The sequence below is a fragment of the Schistocerca cancellata genome, chromosome 2 (genome assembly GCF_023864275.1).
Source record: "Schistocerca cancellata isolate TAMUIC-IGC-003103 chromosome 2, iqSchCanc2.1, whole genome shotgun sequence".
Lineage (NCBI taxonomy): Eukaryota > Metazoa > Arthropoda > Insecta > Orthoptera > Acrididae > Schistocerca > Schistocerca cancellata.
The window spans coordinates 1,103,052,963-1,103,075,272 of NC_064627.1; the positions used below are offsets into that span (position 1 = coordinate 1,103,052,963).

General features: G+C 43.5%; 1 protein-coding gene across 1 annotated transcript in view; it reads right to left on the reverse strand.

The window, feature by feature from the left end:
• LOC126163117 (reversion-inducing cysteine-rich protein with Kazal motifs) overlaps positions 1-22,310 on the reverse strand; it is a gene marked incomplete at its 3' end in the record, with an annotated part of 348,934 nt that overhangs the window by 231,262 nt on the left and 95,362 nt on the right. Inside the window, exon 2 of the mRNA XM_049920040.1 lies at positions 17,327-17,379. Within this exon, the coding sequence (XP_049775997.1) occupies positions 17,327-17,379 (53 nt within the window). The remainder of the gene's footprint in view (positions 1-17,326; positions 17,380-22,310) is intronic.

Here is a 22,310-nt window from a genome sequence, read left to right on the forward strand (position 1 = left end):
TGCTGGGGCCACTGCTGTTTCTTATTTATATAAATGATATGCCTTCTAGTATTACAGGTGATTCAAAAATATTTCTGTTTGCTGATGACACCAGCTTGATAGTGAAGGATCTTGTGTGTAGTATTGAAACAGTAACAAATAATGTAGTTCATGAAATAAGTTCGTGGCTTGTGGAAAGTAATTTGATGTTAAATCACAGTAAGACTTAGTTTTTACAGTTTATAACTCACAATTCAACAAGAACCGATATTTTGATCAGACAGAATGGGCATATTATAAGCGAGACGGAACAGTTCAAATTCCTAGGCGTTCGGATAGATAATAAGCTGTTGTGGAAAGCCCATGTCCAGGATCTTGTTAAGAAGCTAAATGGTGCTTCATTTACCATTAGAACAGTATCTGAAATAAGTGACATTTCAACACGAAAAGTAGTCTACTTCGCATATTTTCATACGCTTATGTCGTATGGTATTATTTTTGGGGTAATTCTTCTGATTCAAAAAGGGTATTTTTGGTTCAAAAACGGGCTGTTCGAGCTATATGTGGTGTAAGTTCGAGAACCTCTTGTCGACCCCTATTCAAAAATCTGGGAATTCTGACATTGCCCTCACAGTATATATTTTCATTAATGTTGTTAGCAATATTAGCCTATTCCCAAGAGTTAGCAGCTTTCACTCAGTTAATACTAGGCAGAAATCAAATCTGCATGTAGAATGCACTTCCTTGACTCTTGTGCAGAAAGGAGTGCAGTATTCTGCTGCATCCATTTTCAATAAGCTACCACAAGCACTCAAAAATCTTAGCAGTAGCCCAAACTCTTTTAAGTCCAAAGTGAAGAGTTTCCTCATGGCTCACTCCTTCTATTCTGTCGAGGAGCTCCTGGAAGAGCTAAAAAATTAAGCAAATCCCTGTGTTATATTGTTGATTGTCTTCATTTAAACTTACGACTTGTCACCTGAATATGTTTTATTTGTATTTCATTTTATCTGTTTCGAATATCGTGTTATAATTTCATGTATTGACTCGTTCCATGACCATGGAGACATCTCCTTAATTTGGTCCCACGGAACAATAAATAAGTAAATAAATAAAAATTCGCTGAAGATCCCCCTGCATTTCAGTACAATTTTCCATTGTTACAACCTCTCGATATACTACAGCGTCATCCGCAAAAAGCCTCAGTGAACTTCCGATGTTATCCACAAGGTCATTTATGTATATTGTGAATAGCAGCAGTCCTACGACACTCCCCTGCGGGGCACATGAAATCACTCTTACTTCGGAAGACTTCTCTCCATTGGGAATGACATGCTGCTTTCTGTTATCTAGGAACTCTTCAATCCAATCACACAATTGGTCTGATATCCCATACGCTCTTACTCTGTTCGTTAAACGGCTGTGGGGAACTGTATCGAACGCCTTACGGAAGTCAAGAAACACGGCATCTACCTGGGAACCCGTGTCTGTGGCCCTCTGGGTCTCGTGGACGAATAGCGCGAGCTGGGTTTCACACGATCGTCTTTTTCGAAACCCATGCTGATTCCTACAGAGTAGATTTCTCGTCTCCAGAAAAGTCATTATACTCGAACATAATAAGTGTTTCAAAATTCTACAACTTACCGACGTTAGAGATGTAGGTCTATAGTTCTGTAGATCTGTTCGACGTCCTTTCTTGAAAAAGGGGATGACCTGTGCTCTTTTCCAATCCTATCGAAGGTTACGCTCTTCTGGAGACCTACGGTACACCGCTGCAAGAAATGGGGGGAGGGGGGGGGGGAAGGTCCTTCGCGTAGTCTGTGTAAAAATCGAACTGGTATCCCATCAAGTCGAGCGGCCTTTCCTCTTTTGAGCGATTTTAATTGTTTCTCTATCGCTCTGTCGTCTATTTCGATATCTACCATTTTGTCATCTGTGCGACAATCTAGAGAAGGAACAACAGTGCAGTCTTCCTCTGTGAAACAGCGTGTGTTAAAGGTAGCTTGGTCCGGTAAGTGTTTTTTTTTTACAATCGTCTTTGTTCATATTATCTTCCCGTACTCTCCTGTTCTCAGTTTGTTTTAATTGTGTACCAGATAGGTCCAGGGGGGCACGGTATTGGGTACGTCTCGACTCGACTTGAGCGGCAGCTGTGCCTCGCGGGTGACGTCACGCGTTTTTCTCCAGTGAGTCGTCCCAGCGAGCCGCATCCGTCCGCGAGCGCACACCCAGCGTCTTGCCTCCAACTCACTGGCGCCACCAGCGGAGGAGAAACACGAGCCAGCCGCGTGGGAGGAAGCTTCAGCAGCCGACCAGCCGCAAGTCTACGAGGTTTTATATTGTCCTCCATCTCATCTTGTTGATGGTAACATGTCTCCAGCACTTCAGAGGCGAAAAAAGAGGGAAATAACTTTAAGGGGCTCCGGAACGCCCTATACTTGCAATGTTTAAATAACGCTTATAAATTACATCTTTCCTCACAAAGTATTTGAGGTAGGAAGTTGAACTTTTTACAGATTATTTATTGGAATATGGGCTACAACTTAACACAGGGATTTTACAAAATTTTAGTTCAGTTATTAAAGATGATTTTTTTTCAATTGTAATGAAAATTCACAACATTTTTTTGCAATTTTTTATTTATATATTCAAAAATATACAGTTTTTTGGAAAAAGGCTGTGTTAAATTATGCAGAAGGTACTGTGTAACATTTACTGAAAGTTTGAAACAAATATGTTTGGAAGATCCTTAGAAAACATGTAATTAGTATGAGAAAATAAAAGTTTTGGGAATCGAGCGACAAAGATTGGATTAACTTTTTAGTGCATTCCAGGTCCATAGGATGGATTATCTTCATCCTCTGCAAACTCCACCTCCAGCTTCCTCTTGTTCCTCCTCCTGTTTACTCTTGCTTGTATTTCTAGACTCTTTACAGCCCTGTCTGCAGCCCGAAGGCGTTCCTTGTCTAAAGCAAGCATCGCTCGTACCATGTTAGAATGTTATTATTTACAGTAATAACACATACCTTTGGCTTTCCAACATTTCTCCTTTTCTTAAAAGCCTTCAGAGGATTTCTAATAACTTTACTTTTACTCATTATTATACTTCAACAAAACAGAGACTCAAGAAACAGAATTAATTACGATTATTTTCGAGATAACGACAGAGTAAATAAACATGAAACAATCGACAATCACACCAGCGATATATATTGAACCATCACAGGTTAGCCACAACACATACTTTATCTCACATCACTAAAATGTACCTGATGAACACGGACGTTAATAATACCACCATTTGACAGCAGTTTAACAGCGCCACAGTGGGTCACGCCCATGTAGAACACATTTCAAAAAAAATTTAAAAATAGTTGTAGTCTTCGGAATTGAATAAACTATATATCTATTGAAAGGTCTGCAGATTCATAAAACGCAAAAAAGTAAAAATTGAACTTTTCATGATTTTGAGCCTTTCCGGAGCCCCTTAAATACTAACATTTTTAGGTTAGGCTTCACCGTGACTGGTACTGACATTTAATGAAACAACAAGTTCACTGTTACCAGTCACCGTTTTATTTATTTCCACGACGCGTTTCGAAGGTTGAAACCTCCATCATCGGGTGGATTTACATTAGTTAGTATTACATTTGTGTGTGTGGTGTGTTACGATTTTTGGACGAACTTCTGGCACTGCCTAGTGGAGAAACAAGACACTATTTCAGAATATGGTTTAGGATTATTTTTGACAAAAAATTAAACTGATATCTAATGGTAAACATTAAATAAGTAAACTAGAGTACCTCCAGTGGTCACAGGCTCCTTTTACTGTCGTAACACATCAAATGTATACTGCCACATTTGTAAACAAATATGGCGTCTGGAATCAGCTGGGTGCAAGGTTCGTATAGCAGAAGAGAAGCATTTGGAGGTTTAAACAAGTATTCTGTAAAAATGTTGTTACGATGTATATTCTTTGCACCTTGCGATTATGTCTTATTTTCTGCTATACGAACCTTGCACCCGGCTGATCCCAGACGCCATATTTGTTTACGAATGTGGCAGTATACATTTGATGTGTTACGACAGTAAAAGGAACCTGTGAGCACTGGAGGTACTCTAGTTTACTTATTTAATGTTTACTAATTGATATCACTTTAATTTTTTGTCAAAAATACTCCTAAACCATATTCTGAAATAGTGTCTTGTTTCTCCACTAGGCAGTGCCACAAGTTCCTCCAAAAATCGTAACATAACACACACACACAAATGTAATACTAACTAATGTAAATTCACCCGATGATGGAGGTTTAAACCTTCGAAACGCGTCGTGGAAATAAATAATGCGGTGACTGGTAACAGTGAACTTGTTGCTTCATTGAAAGAGGGGGATAAGTTTTCCCTTACTTTGTTACCAATATTTGTCATTTTTGAAATGACCTCTATAAATAATTGCCAGAAACCGTTGTCAGAGATATACAGTGCACCCGTGTATCATGATCAAAGCAAATACGTTTTTGTCCAGAAGCAAAATAAAAAGTGTATGAAGCAAACGTTGTTTAGCTACCAAGGGGACATTAACCAGTGTGATTCTCTTTCTTGCTACATACTTCGTTACGAAGCTAAGGACAGCAGCTTTTTTTTAGCAACTTGTATGTTTTATTCTATAGTTCACTTCCTCTCCTCAAGAGCTGTTCAGAAATTTCACAGTGCACCATCCACGTGAACATGACGTTATTGAAATCGTAACACGAAACTTACTTTGACTCTCGTATACTAGCATAGAGGACAGGTACCGGGGGTAACGTAACTTGTCCACTTGTTGGAGTTGTCAGTTACCTTTGTCTACTGAGGACTGCAGCAAGTGGACGAGCCACGCGAGGTAGCCGCGCGTCTGAGGCGTCTTGTTACGGTCCGCGTGGCTCCACCCGTCCGCGGTTCGAGTCCTCCCTCGGGCATGTGTGTGTGTGTGTGTGTGTGTGTGTCGTCCTTAGCGTGAGTTAGTTTAAGTTAGATTACGTAGTGCGTAAACGTAGGGACCGATGACCTCAACAGTTTGGTCTCATAAGAGCTTTCACATATTTCGAATTTCCAAGTGGACGAATTACTTTACCCTCGGTATCTGCACTGTACGCTAGCACACGAGAGTCAAAGTATGTTTAGTGTTACAAATACAACGAAAAAGGAAAGGCATATCGGTCATTTAACCAGCCGTTTCCAGTTGACAGAAAAAAATCGCAACACCAAAAAAGAATGGATGTAGAGTTATGAAATTTCGGGAATACCTTTGTCTAGGCAACATATTTAAGTGGTTAATGTTGCAAGATCACAGGTTAATGTAAGCGCGAGATAAGCCATTGAAAACGTGAAACACTTGTATATTATTGGGCTCAAATGGCTCTGAGCACTATGGGACTTAACATCTATGGTCATCAGTCCCCTAGAACTTAGAACTACTTAAACCTAACTAACCTAAGGACAGCACACAACACCCAGCCATCACGAGGCAGAGAAAATCCCTGACCCCGCCGGGAATCGATCCCGGGAACCCGGGCGTGGGAAGCGAGAACGCTACCGCACGACTACGAGATGCGGGCTGTACATTATTAACCGGTGTAACTTCCAGAATGTTGCACGCAAGCACACAAACATGCGTCCATTGTGTTGTTCAGGTACCGGACGTCAGTTTATGGGACGGAATTTCATACCTTTTGCTGTTGGTCTGTCAGTACACGGACGGTTAATGCTGTTTATGGATGACGCTATAATTCTCGTCTGATGATGCCCCATATGTGGTCGAATGGAGACAGGTCTGGTGATCGAGCAGGCCAAGGCAACATATTGACTCCCTGTACAGCGTGTTGGGTTACAACAGCGGTATTTGGGCGAGCGTTATCCTGTTGGAAAAGACCCACTAGAATGCTGTTCATGAATGGCAGCGTTACAGGTGTTGGTGCAGTGTGCATAGCACGCTGACAGGTTGCTGAAATCGCTCAACTGGCGTCCTCAGATCTAAACACGACCAGCACTGGAACTGAGGTAGAACCAGCTTTCATCAGGAAACACAACAGACCTTCACCCTGCCCTCCAATGAGCTGTCGCTTGGCACTACTGAAGATACAAATGGCGATGGTTTGGGGTCTGTGAAGTGCACGCTACGGGTCATCTGGATCGGAGCTGTCCTTAATGTAACCAATTTGTAACAGCTCTTTGTGCCATTGTGGTGCCTGCTGGTGCAGGTACAGTACGATGCACGAGACCCATACGCCGAACACGATGATATTCCCCCACAGTAGTGCTACGTGGCCGTCCGAAGCCAGGACTTCTTACCACCGTACATTCTAGTGACCACCACTGCCAGCAGTCACGTACAGTGGCTACATTCCTGCCAAGTCTTTCTACACTCCTGGAAATTGAAATAAGAACACCGTTAATTCATTGTCCCAGGAAGGGGAAACTTTATTGACACATTCCTGGGGTCAGATACATCACATGATCACACTGACAGAACCACAGGCACATAGACACAGGCAACAGAGCATGCACAATGTCGGCACTAGTACAGTGTATATCCACCTTTCGCAGCAATGCAGGCTGCTATTCGCCCGTGGAGACGATCGTAGAGATGCTGGATGTAGTCCTGTGGAACGGCTTGCCATGCCATTTCCACCTGGCGCCTCAGTTGGACCAGCGTTCGTGCTGGACGTGCAGACCGCGTGAGACGACGCTTCATCCAGTCCCAAACATGCTCAATGGGGGACAGATCCGGAGATCTTTCTGGCCAGGGTAGTTGACTTACACCTTCTAGAGCACGTTGGGTGGCACGGGATACATGCGGACGCGCATGGTCCTGTTGGAACAGCAAGTTCCCTTGCCGGTCTAGGAATGGTAGAACGATGGGTTCGATGACGGTTTGGATGTACCGTACACTATTCAGTGTCCCCTCGACGATCACCAGTGGTGTACGGCCAGTGCAGGAGATCGCTCCCCACACCATGATGCCGGGTGTTGGCCCTGTGTGCCTCGGTCGTATGCAGTCCTGATTGTGGCGCTCACCTGCACGGCGCCAAACACGCATACGACCATCATTGGCACCAAGGCAGAAGCGACTCTCATCGCTGAAGACGACACGTCTCCATTCGTCCCTCCATTCACGCCTGTCGCGACACCACTGGAGGCGGGCTGCACGATGTTGGGGCATGAGCGGAAGACGGCCTAACGGTGTGCGGGACCGTAGCCCAGCTTCATGGAGACGGTTGCGAATGGTCCTCGCCGATACCCCAGGAGCAACAGTGTCCCTAATTTGCTGGGAAGTGGCGGTGCGGTCCCCTACGGCACTGCGTAGGATCCTACGGTCTTGGCGTGCATCCGTGCGTCGCTGCGGTCCGGTCCCAGGTCGACGGGCACGTGCACCTTCCGCCGACCACTGGCGACAACATCGATGTACTGTGGAGACCTCACGCCCCACGTGTTGAGCAATTCGGCGGTACGTCCACCCGGCCTCCCGCATGCCCACTATACGCCCTCGCTCAAAGTCCGTCAACTGCACATACGGTTCACGTCCACGCTGTCGCGGCATGCTACCAGTGTTAAAGACTGCGATGGAGCTCCGTATGCCACGGCAAACTGGCTGACACTGACGGCGGCGGTGCACAAATGCTGCGCAGCTAGCGCCATTCGACGGCCAACACCGCGGTTCCTGGTGTGTCCGCTGTGCCGTGCGTGTGATCATTGCTTGTACAGCCCTCTCGCAGTGTCCGGAGCAAGTATGGTGGGTCTGACACACCGGTGTCAATGTGTTCTTTTTTCCATTTCCAGGAGTGTATATTATTGCAGAAGGAACATTCGGCTTCTCGTACGCCTATTACAAGTCCTGGTACAAATTCTGTGAATTTTTTAGTTTTGACGTCCTTGTTGGCTCAAAAGCATTCAGAACATCAAATCACCAAGTCCAGTGCGAAAGGTAACTAGCGCTCTCGACTGTTACAGCGTGTATTTAAAGCAAACCTGATTTGCTTCATCAAAATGGCGCTAATAGTGCCACTTTTTGCGACTGGAAAAGAACTGGAATAGACATCGTCTTTCTATGTACAAACACTCGTACCAACTTTCGTTTATCATTCACAACTTCTTTTTGGTGTTGCAATTTTCTTTTGCGTCAGTGTGCAATGTACACCAACTTCAGAGAATGTAAGATACCAGGTGTGGAATTTTTGTGGATGACGAATGACATGTCACCGAACCACAACTGTTCGCAATTGGCTTCAAGAACATTCTGGACATTTAAAGCGAGCGATTTGGCCATCCAGATCGCCAGACATGAATCCCATAAAACATTTGTGTGACATAATGTAGGGCTCGGTTCGTGCTCCAGCACCATTTTCGCATTATGGTCGCCTATAGAGGCATCATAGTTCAATATTTATGCAGGGGACTTCCAATGACTTGTTGAATCAATGCCACCTCGAGTTGTTGCGCTACAACGCGAAGAAGGAGGTCCGACACGATATTAGGAGGTGTCTTAAAACTTCTGTCCCTCAGTGTATTGCATCCGTTAGTCTACAAATGCTTCTTACAGCCCTATATTTTTACATTGTTAGAGAAGGCGGTTGTTTGGTGTGTTTTGTGGAGAGAGAGACGGAGCACAGGTTACCTTTCGCCATTCTGCTCATTTTGTCCCACAGCACACGGTCCAGCTATTGGTAATTTTCAAGGCTGTGTTAAGAGCGACAGGGCACCTCTGTTTCTGCCTCTCCCTGGAAAAATTTATATCTTTTTTTAAATTTTTTTAAAGCAACACACTACATTGGCTAAATACCGTAGTCATGCCTGAAGTAATACGAAAATCAACATTAAACATTCTACGCGCACTCAGAACCACACGCCACATAAATTTGATAACTGCGTTTGGCTGAACGTCCCGGTACAAGTCTTTCTGTTGCATGCCATTGCGGCGACTTGCCGATTCCCAAAATACCCCATCAATCCTACCGGGGAAATGTGACCTAGAGTTTACTGTAGAACCTGCACATGGCGTCGCTGCCATATCTTCACATCACTGAGAACTGGAGACTAGGTTGAAGGCAGACTAAAATGTTGTAAACACACTGATGCAGTCGCAACCATTACCGCCTTGTGGCAACGATAGTCAACATGGAGCAGCTTACGTAAGCAATAATGGCTGATATGCATATGGTACACGGCTCTGTCAATGGAAATGGACGAAATGCAGTGAGTCAGTATCGAGAGCGCTTTCGCAACCGACGGGTTCCACAACACCAAACAGTGGTCCTTCTGAATCGCCTGATACGTCTTCGTCGGAATCGAAGAGAGCGAATTCCCGAAATAGAAGACGAGATTCTGCGACATGTTGAAGGCACTTCATCTGCAAGTACACGACGTATTGCGCACGTCCTTGGCGTCCGACATAACCTTGTGTGGAATGTGTTACATGACCAGAAACTTAATCCTTTCCATCTTCAGCGCGTGGCAGCAGTAGCACCTGAAGATGCAGTTCACACAATGATTTTTGCAACAGATTGACCTACAGCCTTTATTTACGGCCGAAGCTTTGTTTAGTTATGAAGGCTGCTTCAGTATCATCAGTTCGTATGTTTGGCCACATCAGTCCAAGTGGTGCTCGACCTCGTGCTCACCAGCAGCGGTCCAGTGTTAATGTGTGGGCCGATACTGTGTTTCATTCCGCCTCAACGGACGGAAATATCGCATCTTGGTGTACCATGTGTTGTCAGAACTGATGGAGGATGTACCTCTGAATGACAGAGACAGGATGTACTACCAGCACGATAGAACGCCAGTCCATGTCAGTGTTGCTGAGAGTCGCCTTCGGGATCTACGCGGATGACACAGCCATCCTTGCGCAAGATTGGAAACCATCAAACATTACGTCACGCCTACAGACTGCACTCAGAGCGGCCGAGCCTTGGTTGGAGAAATGGCGTGTTAGAGTAAACGTCGGCAAGTGCGAAGCCGTTCTGTTCACTAGATGACCGAAGCAACTGCGCAAACACCGCTACTGCAGACCAATAACTCTACATGCACGTCCAATAAGTTTCCGCGAGAAAGTCAAATACCTCGGTGTCTGGCTGGACCGGAAATTACTCTGGGGGGACCACATACAACACATGACCAACCGAGCTAGCGCGAGGTTCAAACAGCTCTATCCTATGCTCAACAGGCGTAGCACACTGAACAGAAGGGTGTCGAGGTCCATGTACATGACACTTATCCGACCCCTGATGACGTACGCAGCTCCTGTCTGGGGATACCCTGCGCCTACACGCCTGCGCCGTCTGCAGCTCATACAAAACAAAGTACTCAAAATCATAAGCAATGCTCCACGATACACACGCATCGCGGACCTTCACCGGGAATACCGACTTGAGACTCTCATGGAGGTAATGCACAAACTCACCACAAGACTATACAGAAACTTCAGACATTCGCAGAACCCATTTATTCTGAATCTGGGGAACTACGACCACAACCACAGATGGAAACATAAAACACCAAAAGACATACTTGTAAGGACATAACATCTATGGCCGAGCATACGCAAACATAACGGCACAGGCGAGCCCCTGTTAATCAGACGCCATTACTGGATATCCAGCTGAAATACACTGCCGAATAACTGGCACCACACAGAGAAGTCGTACAGTACACTGCATGCAAACAAGCTCCACACATCTCCCACACAGTGAGATGATCTATGGCCGAACTCCCACTACTGTATAACGATCTTGATTGTTCCAGGAATGTAGCAGCTGCAGCAACTGGGACACATCGCCATCGCTTGTCTCGGTAATGATGCATGATACCTATACTAACAAATCCAACCTTGCATGAGCTATCGCAGCTAGTAAGCCACTACTCCTCTTACTACCCACCCCATTGTCGCAGAGGTTTCTTTCCCACGGCCCGAGCCATGGCACTTTTTTCCCTCTGCTCTTCAAATCGCTACCCTCACTCGCGTTTCGTCCACTATCTATCACCTGATGGACCGTGTTAATGCGTAGCCTTACCCAGACGCACGGACAACATCACAGCCCAGCATCCTGTGATCCACTTACTAGACAACTAACATGTTTACGGAGGTGACAGTAGAACTTTTGGTTTGGTCACCACGTTGGTGCGGGCGTGGAGGGGCCCCATCTCTTCTTAAAAAGACCGAGTTGGCCTTGTGGACTGGCCATCTACGTGAGCGAATTTCTTCCTCTGAGGGCATATGTAACAACTTATGTATGAAACTGTTGTGTAAATAGAAGAAGACCTCGAGCTAAAATTTCCGTCGCTCCTGGTATCACTGCCGATATGTCAGGAATCTTCGAACGAACATTGTAACCTCCCCGGAAAATTTTGAATGACAAAAAATTGAATGTTAACAAGAATATAACCTAGTGTAATCTCCCAGCAAATAAAATAATTTATTGACAATGACAATTAAATGAGAACTAGCAATCTGAGCCATGTGTAACCTCCCCACAAAAATGAAAGTCAATTTAATAAGAAATGAATGAAATCTCAGTGACAATGAAAACACAAATAGACCGAAATGTCGATCTTTAGGCCCTGACTAAACTCAAATTCTTATCTCAGTAAAACTGCATCTGCTCTTATTTTTCGCCATAGCTTGGAGGAAATGCATCGCAAATATATATATATATATATATATATATATATATATATATATATATATATATATTTTTAATTTAAGGGAAACTTTTCTTTAAGGAAATGCAAGGGAAATATTATTTCAAAAAAGGATTGTTTGTTAAAATGCTTGGTTTGAAAACAAAATTATTATTGGGGCGATTCTTGAACAAATTAATTACACTTAAGATCCATTACAATACATTATTAGCTGAGCGCAAAGCTGCTTCATTACCTTATTTAAAAATATACCTCATCCTGAATCTCGACCAGAATGCCATGTCGACGCCCGCCGACTCCTCACACACAACAGCTAACTCGCAACTGTACTATCGACTCCCTACATGCAACTGCCTCGCTCTCTTTCGCAACTGAACTGACTACATGCTCTCTGGTCAGAGATTCTGCGACTCGCCATCGCTGCCTATGAAACGTACGCGTTTCAACAAGCCACCAATGGTTCGACGATGAACTGCGTCCATGAAGGCCAACGAGCAGTTCCTGTAAATGCCACTGCTTAAATAGTATGCAAAACAATCTTCTCTGTAAATCGTCTCTAGCATCAGACATTGCTGTCAGTGACCATATGTACCATGACTAAAGATATTTGTTTTGATGTTCTCTATTTCTTGTATCAATTTGAGTGAATGCGATTACGTCACTACGACACAGAAAGCCCACACTCGAGACCGACCGTCCTGCCGGTGGTTGAGGTGGGCACGGTGACAGAGTGGCACCCGCCGCTGTGAGTTTGCTGCGACCCACGGGCCGCTGCTGGAGTTGTCGCCTCGCCTCGCGCCTCCAGCGTCGCATTCCAGCCGGCGCGGCACCGCGCGCTATCTCCAGTAAAAAACGCTCCATTAATACCGGCGGTGGGAACGCAGCACTTGATGCGCCCCCTGCCCCCCCCCCCCCCCCCCCACCACCAACACCAGCACCGACACGAGCGCCCGCCTTATCTCTAACTGGCTGCCCGCTGCTCTCGTTTTATTGCGGCGTTAGAGGAGACACGAGGGCCAGCAGTCCCACTGCGACCTGCCTCTCGTTTACGAGCTTCAGCCTTCGCTAATCGTATCTCAGCGGCACCGCTGCCGCAAAACCTCCGTGCCGAACCGACGGCTTATGTGCCGTGTGACCCGTATCGCTGCCATTATCACCAGCTGCGGGAAACCTACAACAGGCGCTGTTTTTGTAATAAAACCCCTGAGATCTCTTTGACCCATGGTGGCAATTAGAAATTGTGAAAATACTGAACTTTTAAAGACAACGACGCATGTTCTTGAACATATTGCGTCCATTGATCTACGGTAACGGGAAGATCAGTTTGGATTCCGTAGAAATGCTGGAACACGTGAGGCAATACTGACCCTACGGCTTATCTTAGAAGAAACATTAAGAAAAGGCAAACCTGCTTTTCTAGCATTTGTAGACTTAGAGAAAGCTTTTGACAATGTTGATTGGAATACTCTCTTTCAAATTCTGAAGGTGCCACGGGTAAAATACAATGAGCGAAAGGCTACTTACAATTTGTACAGAAACCAGATGGCAGTTACAGGAGTGGAGGGGTACGAAAGGGAAGCAGTGGCTGGGAAGGGAGTGAGACAGGGTTGTAGCCTATCCCCGATGTTATTCAATCTGTATATTGAGCAAGCAATGAAGGATGAAGGAAACAAATGAAGAATTCGGAGGAGGTATCAAAATCCAAGGAGAAGAAATAAAAACTTTGAGATTCGCCGATGACATTGTAATTCTGTCAGAGACAGCAAAGGACTTGGAAGAGCAGTTGAATGGAATGAATAGTGTCTCGAAAGGAGGATAGAAGATGAACATCAACAAAAGCAAAACAAGGATAATGGAATGTTGTCGAATTAAGTTGCGTGATGCTGAGGGAATTAGATTAGGAAATGAGACACTTAAAGTAGTAAAGGAGTTTTGCTATTTGGGGAGCAAAATAACTGATGATGGTCGAAGTAGAGAGGATATAAAATGTAGACTGGCAATGGCAGGGAAAGCGTTTCTCAAGAAGAGAAATTTGTTAACATCGTGTATTGATTTAAGTGTCAGGAAGCCGTTTCTGATTGTATTTGTATGGAGTGTAGCCATGTACAGAAGTGAAACGTGGACAATAAATAGCTTAGACAAGAAGAGAATAGAAGCTTTCGAAATGTGGTGCTACAGAAGAGTGCTGACGATTAGATGGGTAGATCACATAACTAATGAGGAGGTACTGAATAGAATTGGGGAGTAGAGGAGCTTGTGGCACAACTTGACAAAAAGAAGGGACCGGTTGGTAGGACAAGTTCTGAGGCATCAAGGGGTCACAAATTTAGCATTGGAGGGCAGCGTGGAGGTAAAAATCGTAGAGGAAGACCAAGAGATGAATACACTAAGCAGATTCAGATGGATGTAGGTTGCAGTAGGTACTGGGAGATGAAGAAGCTTGCACAGGATAGAGTAGCATGGAGGGCTGCATCAAACCAGTCTCCGGACTGAAGACCACAACAACAACAACAACATGGTGGTGTCGAAGTAAGAAAGTGGTTGCGTGGTACCTTCTCTGCAGAAAGGGACGGGGGTAGTTTGCGGTGTCACCAGTCTGTCCACTTTGTCCCACACCGCACTTTCTAGCTATTGTTTTTTTTTTTTTTTTTTTTTTTGTAATGGTTAAGGCTGTGTGTGACAACAGGCCGCTTTTTCCGCTTCTGACACTTCCTGGAAAAATTTATGTCGTTTTATAACACGCTGTCAAAATTTCTCCGCCATACCTAAACTAACATGAAAATCTACACTAAATATTCTACAAGCAGACCGAAGCACACGCTACACAAACATAATATTTCCGTGTGTTCGAGCGGTCTGATGCAAGTAATTTTACTGGATACTATTTCGGCGACCTGCCTATCCCTGAAACGTCCCCTTAGAAAAATTTATGAATGATTGTGCTGATAAACCCCTTACGTTATTTGATTTTCAAACAGCTGAGCAAAACTGAACGTACTCAGACATTTCTCTCTTTACTTATTCTGATCATCACTAAACTGACACACAATATTTTTAGCGCAACGCAATATGACTTTCAACAATTCCTACAAAAGAGTGGCTCTGACTAACAATAACCTATACCTTCCATGAATCACTTACCTCAGAAAAATCTTCGTTACTCGAACTACTGCAATACAGCGAGCGCCACTACTGCCAGCTAAGTAAAAGATTCTAACTACTGAAGGCACTAACTACTGATAGGCATAGTTAGCAAATGAAAGATTTTGATAAAGAACAAACAGTGTATTTACCTCAATAGTCTCAAAAGTCGTTATATATATATCAGTTCATGCCATCCAGCCCTACAAATTTACTGTCTCTGACGGACATACGTCCAGATCATCCGCTCTCAAAACTCCGCCATCTCTCTCCCCACATCCACCACCGCTGGCGGCTCACCTCCAACTGCGCAACGCTACGCGCTGTTAACATCCAGCTGCCCAACACTACAATAGCGAATATTCCAACAATGCCAACCAGCCACAGACTGCACACAGCACAGCCAGTGATTTTCATACACAGCGCTACGTGACGTTACCAACATAAAAACCTAAACAGCTTACTTACATCCCTTACAAACCACAATAATCCTAGTTGATGAGAGGAGCCTAGAGTCAAGAATCTGAACAACATGTCCTTGTTGGTAAAACTTCACATCTATGAGAGCACAAGGCCAGATTAAAGGCATACTAAAATACTACTTGCCTGACCGGGACCCGATTTCGCGACCTTTCGGTTTCCATTTACGCCCTTTACCTTTAAACCATCGCGCTCGCCGCACCATACAGTCAGACCCTTCATACTTACACTAATGATGGCTGCTGCAATCTCTTGCTACTCTACCACGCCCCCCCCCCCCTCCCAACCCCTCCCAGTCCCCCAATCGCCTTTTTATCTACACGTTACTCTACGGTTGTTCACAGACACAGGCGCTAATTATTTGTCACCCCCTACATGCACGAAACATTTAGACTACGTTCAAATGGCTCTGAGCACTATGGGACTTAACATCTGAAGTCATCAGTCCCCTAGAACTCAGAACTACGTAAACCTAACTAACCTAAAGGCATCACACACATCCATGCCCGAGGCAGGATTCGAACTTGTGACCGTAGCGGTTGCGCGTTCCAGACTGAAGCGCCTACAACCGCTCGGCCACAACGGCCGGCATTTAGATTAGCTGCAAACATATTTTTGGCTTCGTCACTGTTATAATTAGGTATCTGGAATTTTATTTGTATTATTTCTGCACATACGTAAGCATATGCTGGAATGCATTCCCTGCTTTTCTCACAGATCTTTTACAACCAACCTAAAAGTTGTATTTATCTATTAATTCCGTTAATTATATTATCAGAAAGTTGTCAAAAATATGAGAACCACGTCAGCACCAACCACTCAGTCATCTACAAGTTATCTATTTTACAGCCGGCCGCGGTGGTCTAGCGGTTCTGGCGCTATAGTCCGGAACCGCGGGACTGGTACGGTCGCAGGTTCAAATCCTGCCTCGGGCATGGGTGTGTGTGATGTCCTTAGGTTAGTTAGGTTTAAGTAGTTCTAAGTTCTAGGGGACTTATGACCTAAGATGTTGAGTCCCATAGTGCTCAGAGCCATTTGAACCATTTTTATCTATTTTACAAATTGACTGTTGCGGTTTCTTCGCCTTTTCAAAACCGTGAGAGAGGGATTTTCGGCAGTACATCATGAATGTATTCAATGCAAGCATGCCGACATGGTTTTAATGTACCCACAGTTGAAAAGATAGGAAGAGGTCTTTTTAAGGACCTAACCTCTAGTAAAAAAATAACCGCAGCAGTTAAGACACTTCTGCAAACCTCACGCATACAGTTCTGAAAATCCTAAAAGATGTATTGACCACAACTAACTTCTCTGTACTATAAGAGGTATTCGTCCTAGAAGTGCTAAATACTTTCTGGATTGCGGAGGTTTATTTAGAAATAATGGTCGACCCAACAGAGCTACTGAGAATGATGTATTCTGACATTAGTATATAACTACATTCAGCCAGTGTTTGTCATACCAGATCAGAATTTGATCAGGGGGTCTCATTACAACAAAGCTCTCTTTTTTGTCTTAAACTTGCAGTATTTCATTTTAATCAAATGCATAGGCTATATCTATTCATAGCCATCGAATACATATTATTACACTATTTTGATTACCTGTATTGATGTGAGATGACCGTTTGTGTCGCTATGAGATTTATTTTAAAATGTGAGGCCACAGACCGTGAGGGGAAGGAATGCGCCAACCATTATGTTCAGTACCCTCAGTCAGTTTCTGCTTCACCTACCGTATTTCGTTGGTTACAGAAGGGTTAGAAATAGATTGATATAACGGGAGCTCCTAGCTGCTACCAAGACCGGGCATATACAGCCAAATATTCATTCATTCACTGCTGGCATAACTTTCGTTGATAGCAATGGATAACTCCGCGTCATGCTGTTTATTTGAAACTTCTCGCTCCTGTTTGCCCTAAGATTATCGCTTTCGAGATGAAATAACGAAGTCCGTCATCATTTTATGCAGCAAGCATACTAAATGTACGTCATTCTTCGATAAGCTGAGCGTTTGCTGCCTGCTGCGACAGAGGTAGGAGAGCTGAAGGACTCACCTGCTCGCACGCCGTCCTGCAGGATCCACTGACGTCAGAGCAGCACGAGGCGTCTGCAACACACAAGTCTTGCTCATTGCACGAAAATCACCCACAGGGAAGATGCAAAAAAACACAGCATTTATTATAAAGCAATATTATTTTTCTTGATACCGGTTGTTCAACGTGGTTCTCTCTCCTTGCAATATTACATGTACTCATTACACAGAAACATGTTTATATTCACTGAAGACAACACAGAGTTTGTATGGCGTCTGGAAATTTGGAAATTTGTGGTAAGTTCCTATGGGACCAAACTGCTGATGTCATCGGTCCCTAGGCTTATACACTTCTTATCCAACTTTAACTTACGCTAAGGTCAACACACACACCCATGCCCGAGGGAGGACTCGAACTACCGACGGGGGGAACCGCGCAAACCGTGGCAGGGCGCCGCGGACCGTGCTGCTACCCCGCGCGGCTATGGCGTCTGGGCAGAGCATGGAATGTGTGTGCACAATGTACAGGTACGGCCTTTTCAATTGCACATTTCTGTGTGGATAAAAGCTCAACGGAGCGACTGCCAGACACAATTTATTTATGAGTGACCATTGATGGCTGGCAGTAGCTGTTATAAGCAAAATAATTCTTGTGTTTGGCAATTTTATTCCCAGTTTTTTAAGTGAACATCAACTGCCCGTCATATGTCTTGGTTTTAATTTGTCTAAATAAGTAAACACCGTCTTTTGTATATCTTTTTCATGTGTGCAGTACAGTCATACATCTGTTGCATGAAAGCGACATTTCTCCACTTAGGCAGTATATTCAGTAAAAGCTGTTCTTAGTTATACAACTTGTTTCGGTTTAAAAGACCGTTTTCGAGAGATTACCCATATTGAGTTGGCAAAAACATGAAAATGGCAGTGAAATCACGCGATGTGCTAGCGTAAGGGGTGGTTTATAAATCACATTCTTCCTGATGGTTTGATACGTAATCGGTGCAAATATTTTTCCCCTCAAGTTCATCGCCAATGCGTTTGTCTTTGATGGCAGGATAATTTCTGTGATTAAAAACTTTTATACTACTGTGTCGTCTTGTATTGTCCTGTCTTTTCGTTAGTGTTAGCTATCTGATAAAAGGTTACAGAATGCTGTTCACATATCTGACATTAAGCTAGTATTTGCTGAAAAATGTTCGGTCTAGTAATTGGTCTTGCACTATCTACACACTGTACTTCTATATCTACAACTACAACTACATAGCTACTCTGCAAATCACGCTTAAGTGCCTAGCAGAGGCTTCTCCGAACCACCTTCACAATAATTCTCTATTATTGCAGTCTCGAACAGCGTGCGGGAAAAACGCCTCCATCTTTCCACGCGAGCTCTGAGGAGGAGGTTGGTGACTGAAATTTTGTGAAAAGATCCCGCCATAACGAGAAACGCTTATTTTAATGATGTTCACCCCAAATCCTGTATCATGTTTGTGACACTCTCTCTCTATTTTCATTAATGCAAATCGTGTTGCCCTTCTTTGAACTTTCTCGATGTAATCCTTTAACCCTATCTGGTAATGATTCCACACCGCGCAGCAGTTCTCCAAACGAGGACGGACAATCACATCGTAGCAGTCTCTTTAGTAGATCTGTTGCATCTTTTAAATGTTCTACCAACGAAACAGAGTCTCTGGTTCGTTTCCAGTTTAAATTGTTCGAAATTGTAATTCCTAGGTACTTAGTTGAATTTACGACCTTTAGATTTGATTAATTTATCGAGTAACCGAAGTTTAAAAGATTCCTTTTAGCACTCATGTGGATGTCCTCACATTTTTCATTATTCAGGGTAAATTGTCGATTTCTGCACCATACGGAACTATCTAAATCGTTTTGCAATTTTTTTGACTTAACTAGGTGTTAATTACAGTATCATCTGCAGACAACCAAGACGGCAGGTCAAATTGTCTCCTAAACCGTTTATATAGAAAAGGGAACAACAGCGAGCGTACCTTAGGGAACTCCAGAAACCATTTTTGTTTTATTCGATGACTTACAGTCAACTACTACGAAATGCGACCTCTGTGACTGGAAATTACGAATCCTGTCGCATAACTCAGATAATATTCCATAAACATGCAATTTTATTACATGCCGAATGTGAGGCACACTGCGAAAAGCAGTTTGGAAATCTGGAAATACGGAATCAGTTTGAAAGCCCTTGTCGATAGCGATCAACACTTCGTGTGGGTAAAGAACTACTTGTGTTACACAAGAACGACGTTTTCTAAATCCGAGTTGACTGTGCGTCAATAGACCGTTCTCTTCGAGGTAATTCATAATGTTTGAACACTATGTGTGTCCCGGAATCATGCTGCATATCGAATTTAATCATACCGGGTGATCAAAAAGTCAGTATAAATTTGAAAACTTAATAAACCACGGAATAATGTAGATAGAGAGGTAAAAATTGACACACATGCTTGGAATTACATGGGGTTTTATTAGAACAAAAAAAAAAAAGTTCACAAAATGTCCGACAGATGCGCGTCGTTTGGTGATGATCGTGTGCTCAGCCGCCACATTCGTCATGCTTGGCCTCCCAGGTCCGCAGACCTCAGTCCGTGCGATTGTTGGCTTTGGAGTTACCTGAAGTCGCAAGTGTATCGTGATCGACCGACATCTCTAGGGATGCTGAAAGACAATATCCGACGCCAATGCCTCATCGTAACTCCGGACATGCTTTACAGTGCTCTTCACAACATTATTCCTCGACTACAGCTATTGTTGAGGAATGATCGTGGACATATTGAGCATTTCCTGTAAAGAACATCATCTTTGCTTTGTCTTACTTTGTTATGATAATCATTGCTATTCTGATCAGATGAAGCGCCATCTGTCGGACATTTTTTGAACTTACGTATTTTTTTGGTTCTAATAAAACCCCATGTCATTCCAAGCATGTGTGTCAATTTGTACCTCTCTGTCAACACTATTCCGTGATTTATTCAGTTTTCAAATTTATACTGACTTTTTGATCGCCCGGTATATAGGTCTGTACTTCAGTGGATTACTCCTATTGCCTTTCTTGAATGTTAGTGTGACCTGTGCAACTTTCCAGTCCTTGGGTACAGATTTGTCGTCGAGGGAGCGGTTGTATATGATTGTTAAGTATGGAGCCAATGCATCAGCATAATCTGAAAGGAACCTAACTGGTATACAATACGGACAGGGCCAGAGGGTATCTTCTTCTAAGTTACTCATGTTGGCAGGTTTTCTTGATTCCCTGAAACTCCTGTTTTGCCTGCACAGGCTGTTGATGTAATTGATGACGATGTTTAGGACCCCATCGTCGATTGGTCAGCGATTGCAATACTCCATAGATGAAACCATTCATCATCCTGGCCGTCAGGTACAGACTGTAACTGCCAGATGCAGATCTGACATCGAGCAAAAGTATCTCAATTAGTCAGTAGGTGCAGCTTCATTATTTCAATGGCGCAATGATTTTCTCAGACTTCTCTCCGTGGCCACTTAGCTCGGAAGTTCAACTAAAACCGGTACACGACCTACCGAAGTCCGAGTAACGGGCCGTGGCGATTGGAGCCTATTCCCCAGTGTTGTATTCAGCACTTGGGTGATGCTGTAACCTGCGACCTATAACCTTTACTTAATACGTATATATGAGAAAAAAGTAATGTAATATTCAGAAAATTACACTAGCAAAGTAATAGCACCATAAGGTTATGAGTTATCGTTGTTATGGGGAAGAGCTTGTAACCTCCATCTCACTTATCGACCTTAATGACAGCAAAAATTAAACCGCGTGTACCTAATGGAAATTTGGGAAAAGCAATCGTCACCGAAGTTAATCTGTCGGTAAAGAGGGAGGAAACGGTTACATCTAAATGAAAGGAAAAATGCAAATAAAACTGGTGAAAATTAATTTTGAAATGGGGTAAAGTTAATAAAGAAAGTAAATGTGTGGTCGTTCCGTTAACAATTAACTGGCTTTAATTAGATATTTGAGATTTGGGGAAAGTTACGGTCGTCAGTCCTATGGACAGCTACTATAATAGAAGAAGAAAAGTTATTGCACATATAATTAGCACTAAAAGCGTGGCAACTGAAGATTGACACGTGTTGTGTGAAAACTGAATGTGTGTCAGAAGTAATAAATTTCGCTACACTCTGACTTAATTTAGCAAAAGAATTAATAAAACCGGAAAAGTGAAAGTTAATTTAGTGACTGAAATTAATAGTGAACTTTGTTTCTGAAGCACTACGAAATTCAATAAAATAGGGTTAATCTTGGGCTACCTCAACAATCATTTCAAAAGCTACTTCAATCTACGCAATTTAGAAATAAGGGATTTAACTTTGAACTTGAATTAAATGGTTCTGAACAATTAACAATGGTAAAATTTAGTACGTACCAAGCTGAGCTGCAGTCACAGGTAAGCTAAAATGTGGTAACAAAACTCGCACTCTTAATTTCTGCTTGTGTAATCTAAATATTGTAGCCAGCTATGAATACTTTAACTCAACTTTGAAATTAAAGCAGTGAAACGGAATGATATTACTTTAATGCTGGCATTTGAATTTCAACGACTCTCGGGTTCATTCTGGATAAAGAAGGACCCTGCTTGGTAATGCAATTGGGACAATGAGCAACAAAGGTTCATGCTAAGTTGCTGTATTTTAATGGAATAGTTTGAAAAGCTGAGGTCTGCCATGCAGTTCTCAAACTTTACGTGCTTTCAGTCTCCCTTGCTGGTTGATTGAAGGTTTTAAATCGTCGATCGAGGAGGTGGTGACAATCACTCATTGTCGGCCGTCGCTGTTACAGAAACTGGATGTTGGCGCGCCTTCTTCTTGACACGGTCTCCAGGCGAAATGGGCTCTCGAAGTGTGCCAGCTAATGCTTCCCGTCCGCGACATCATGTCAGAAACTAACATAGCAAGTCGAGCGCAATTACATGCTGCCAAACCCCGAAAGCGCGGCAACTCGC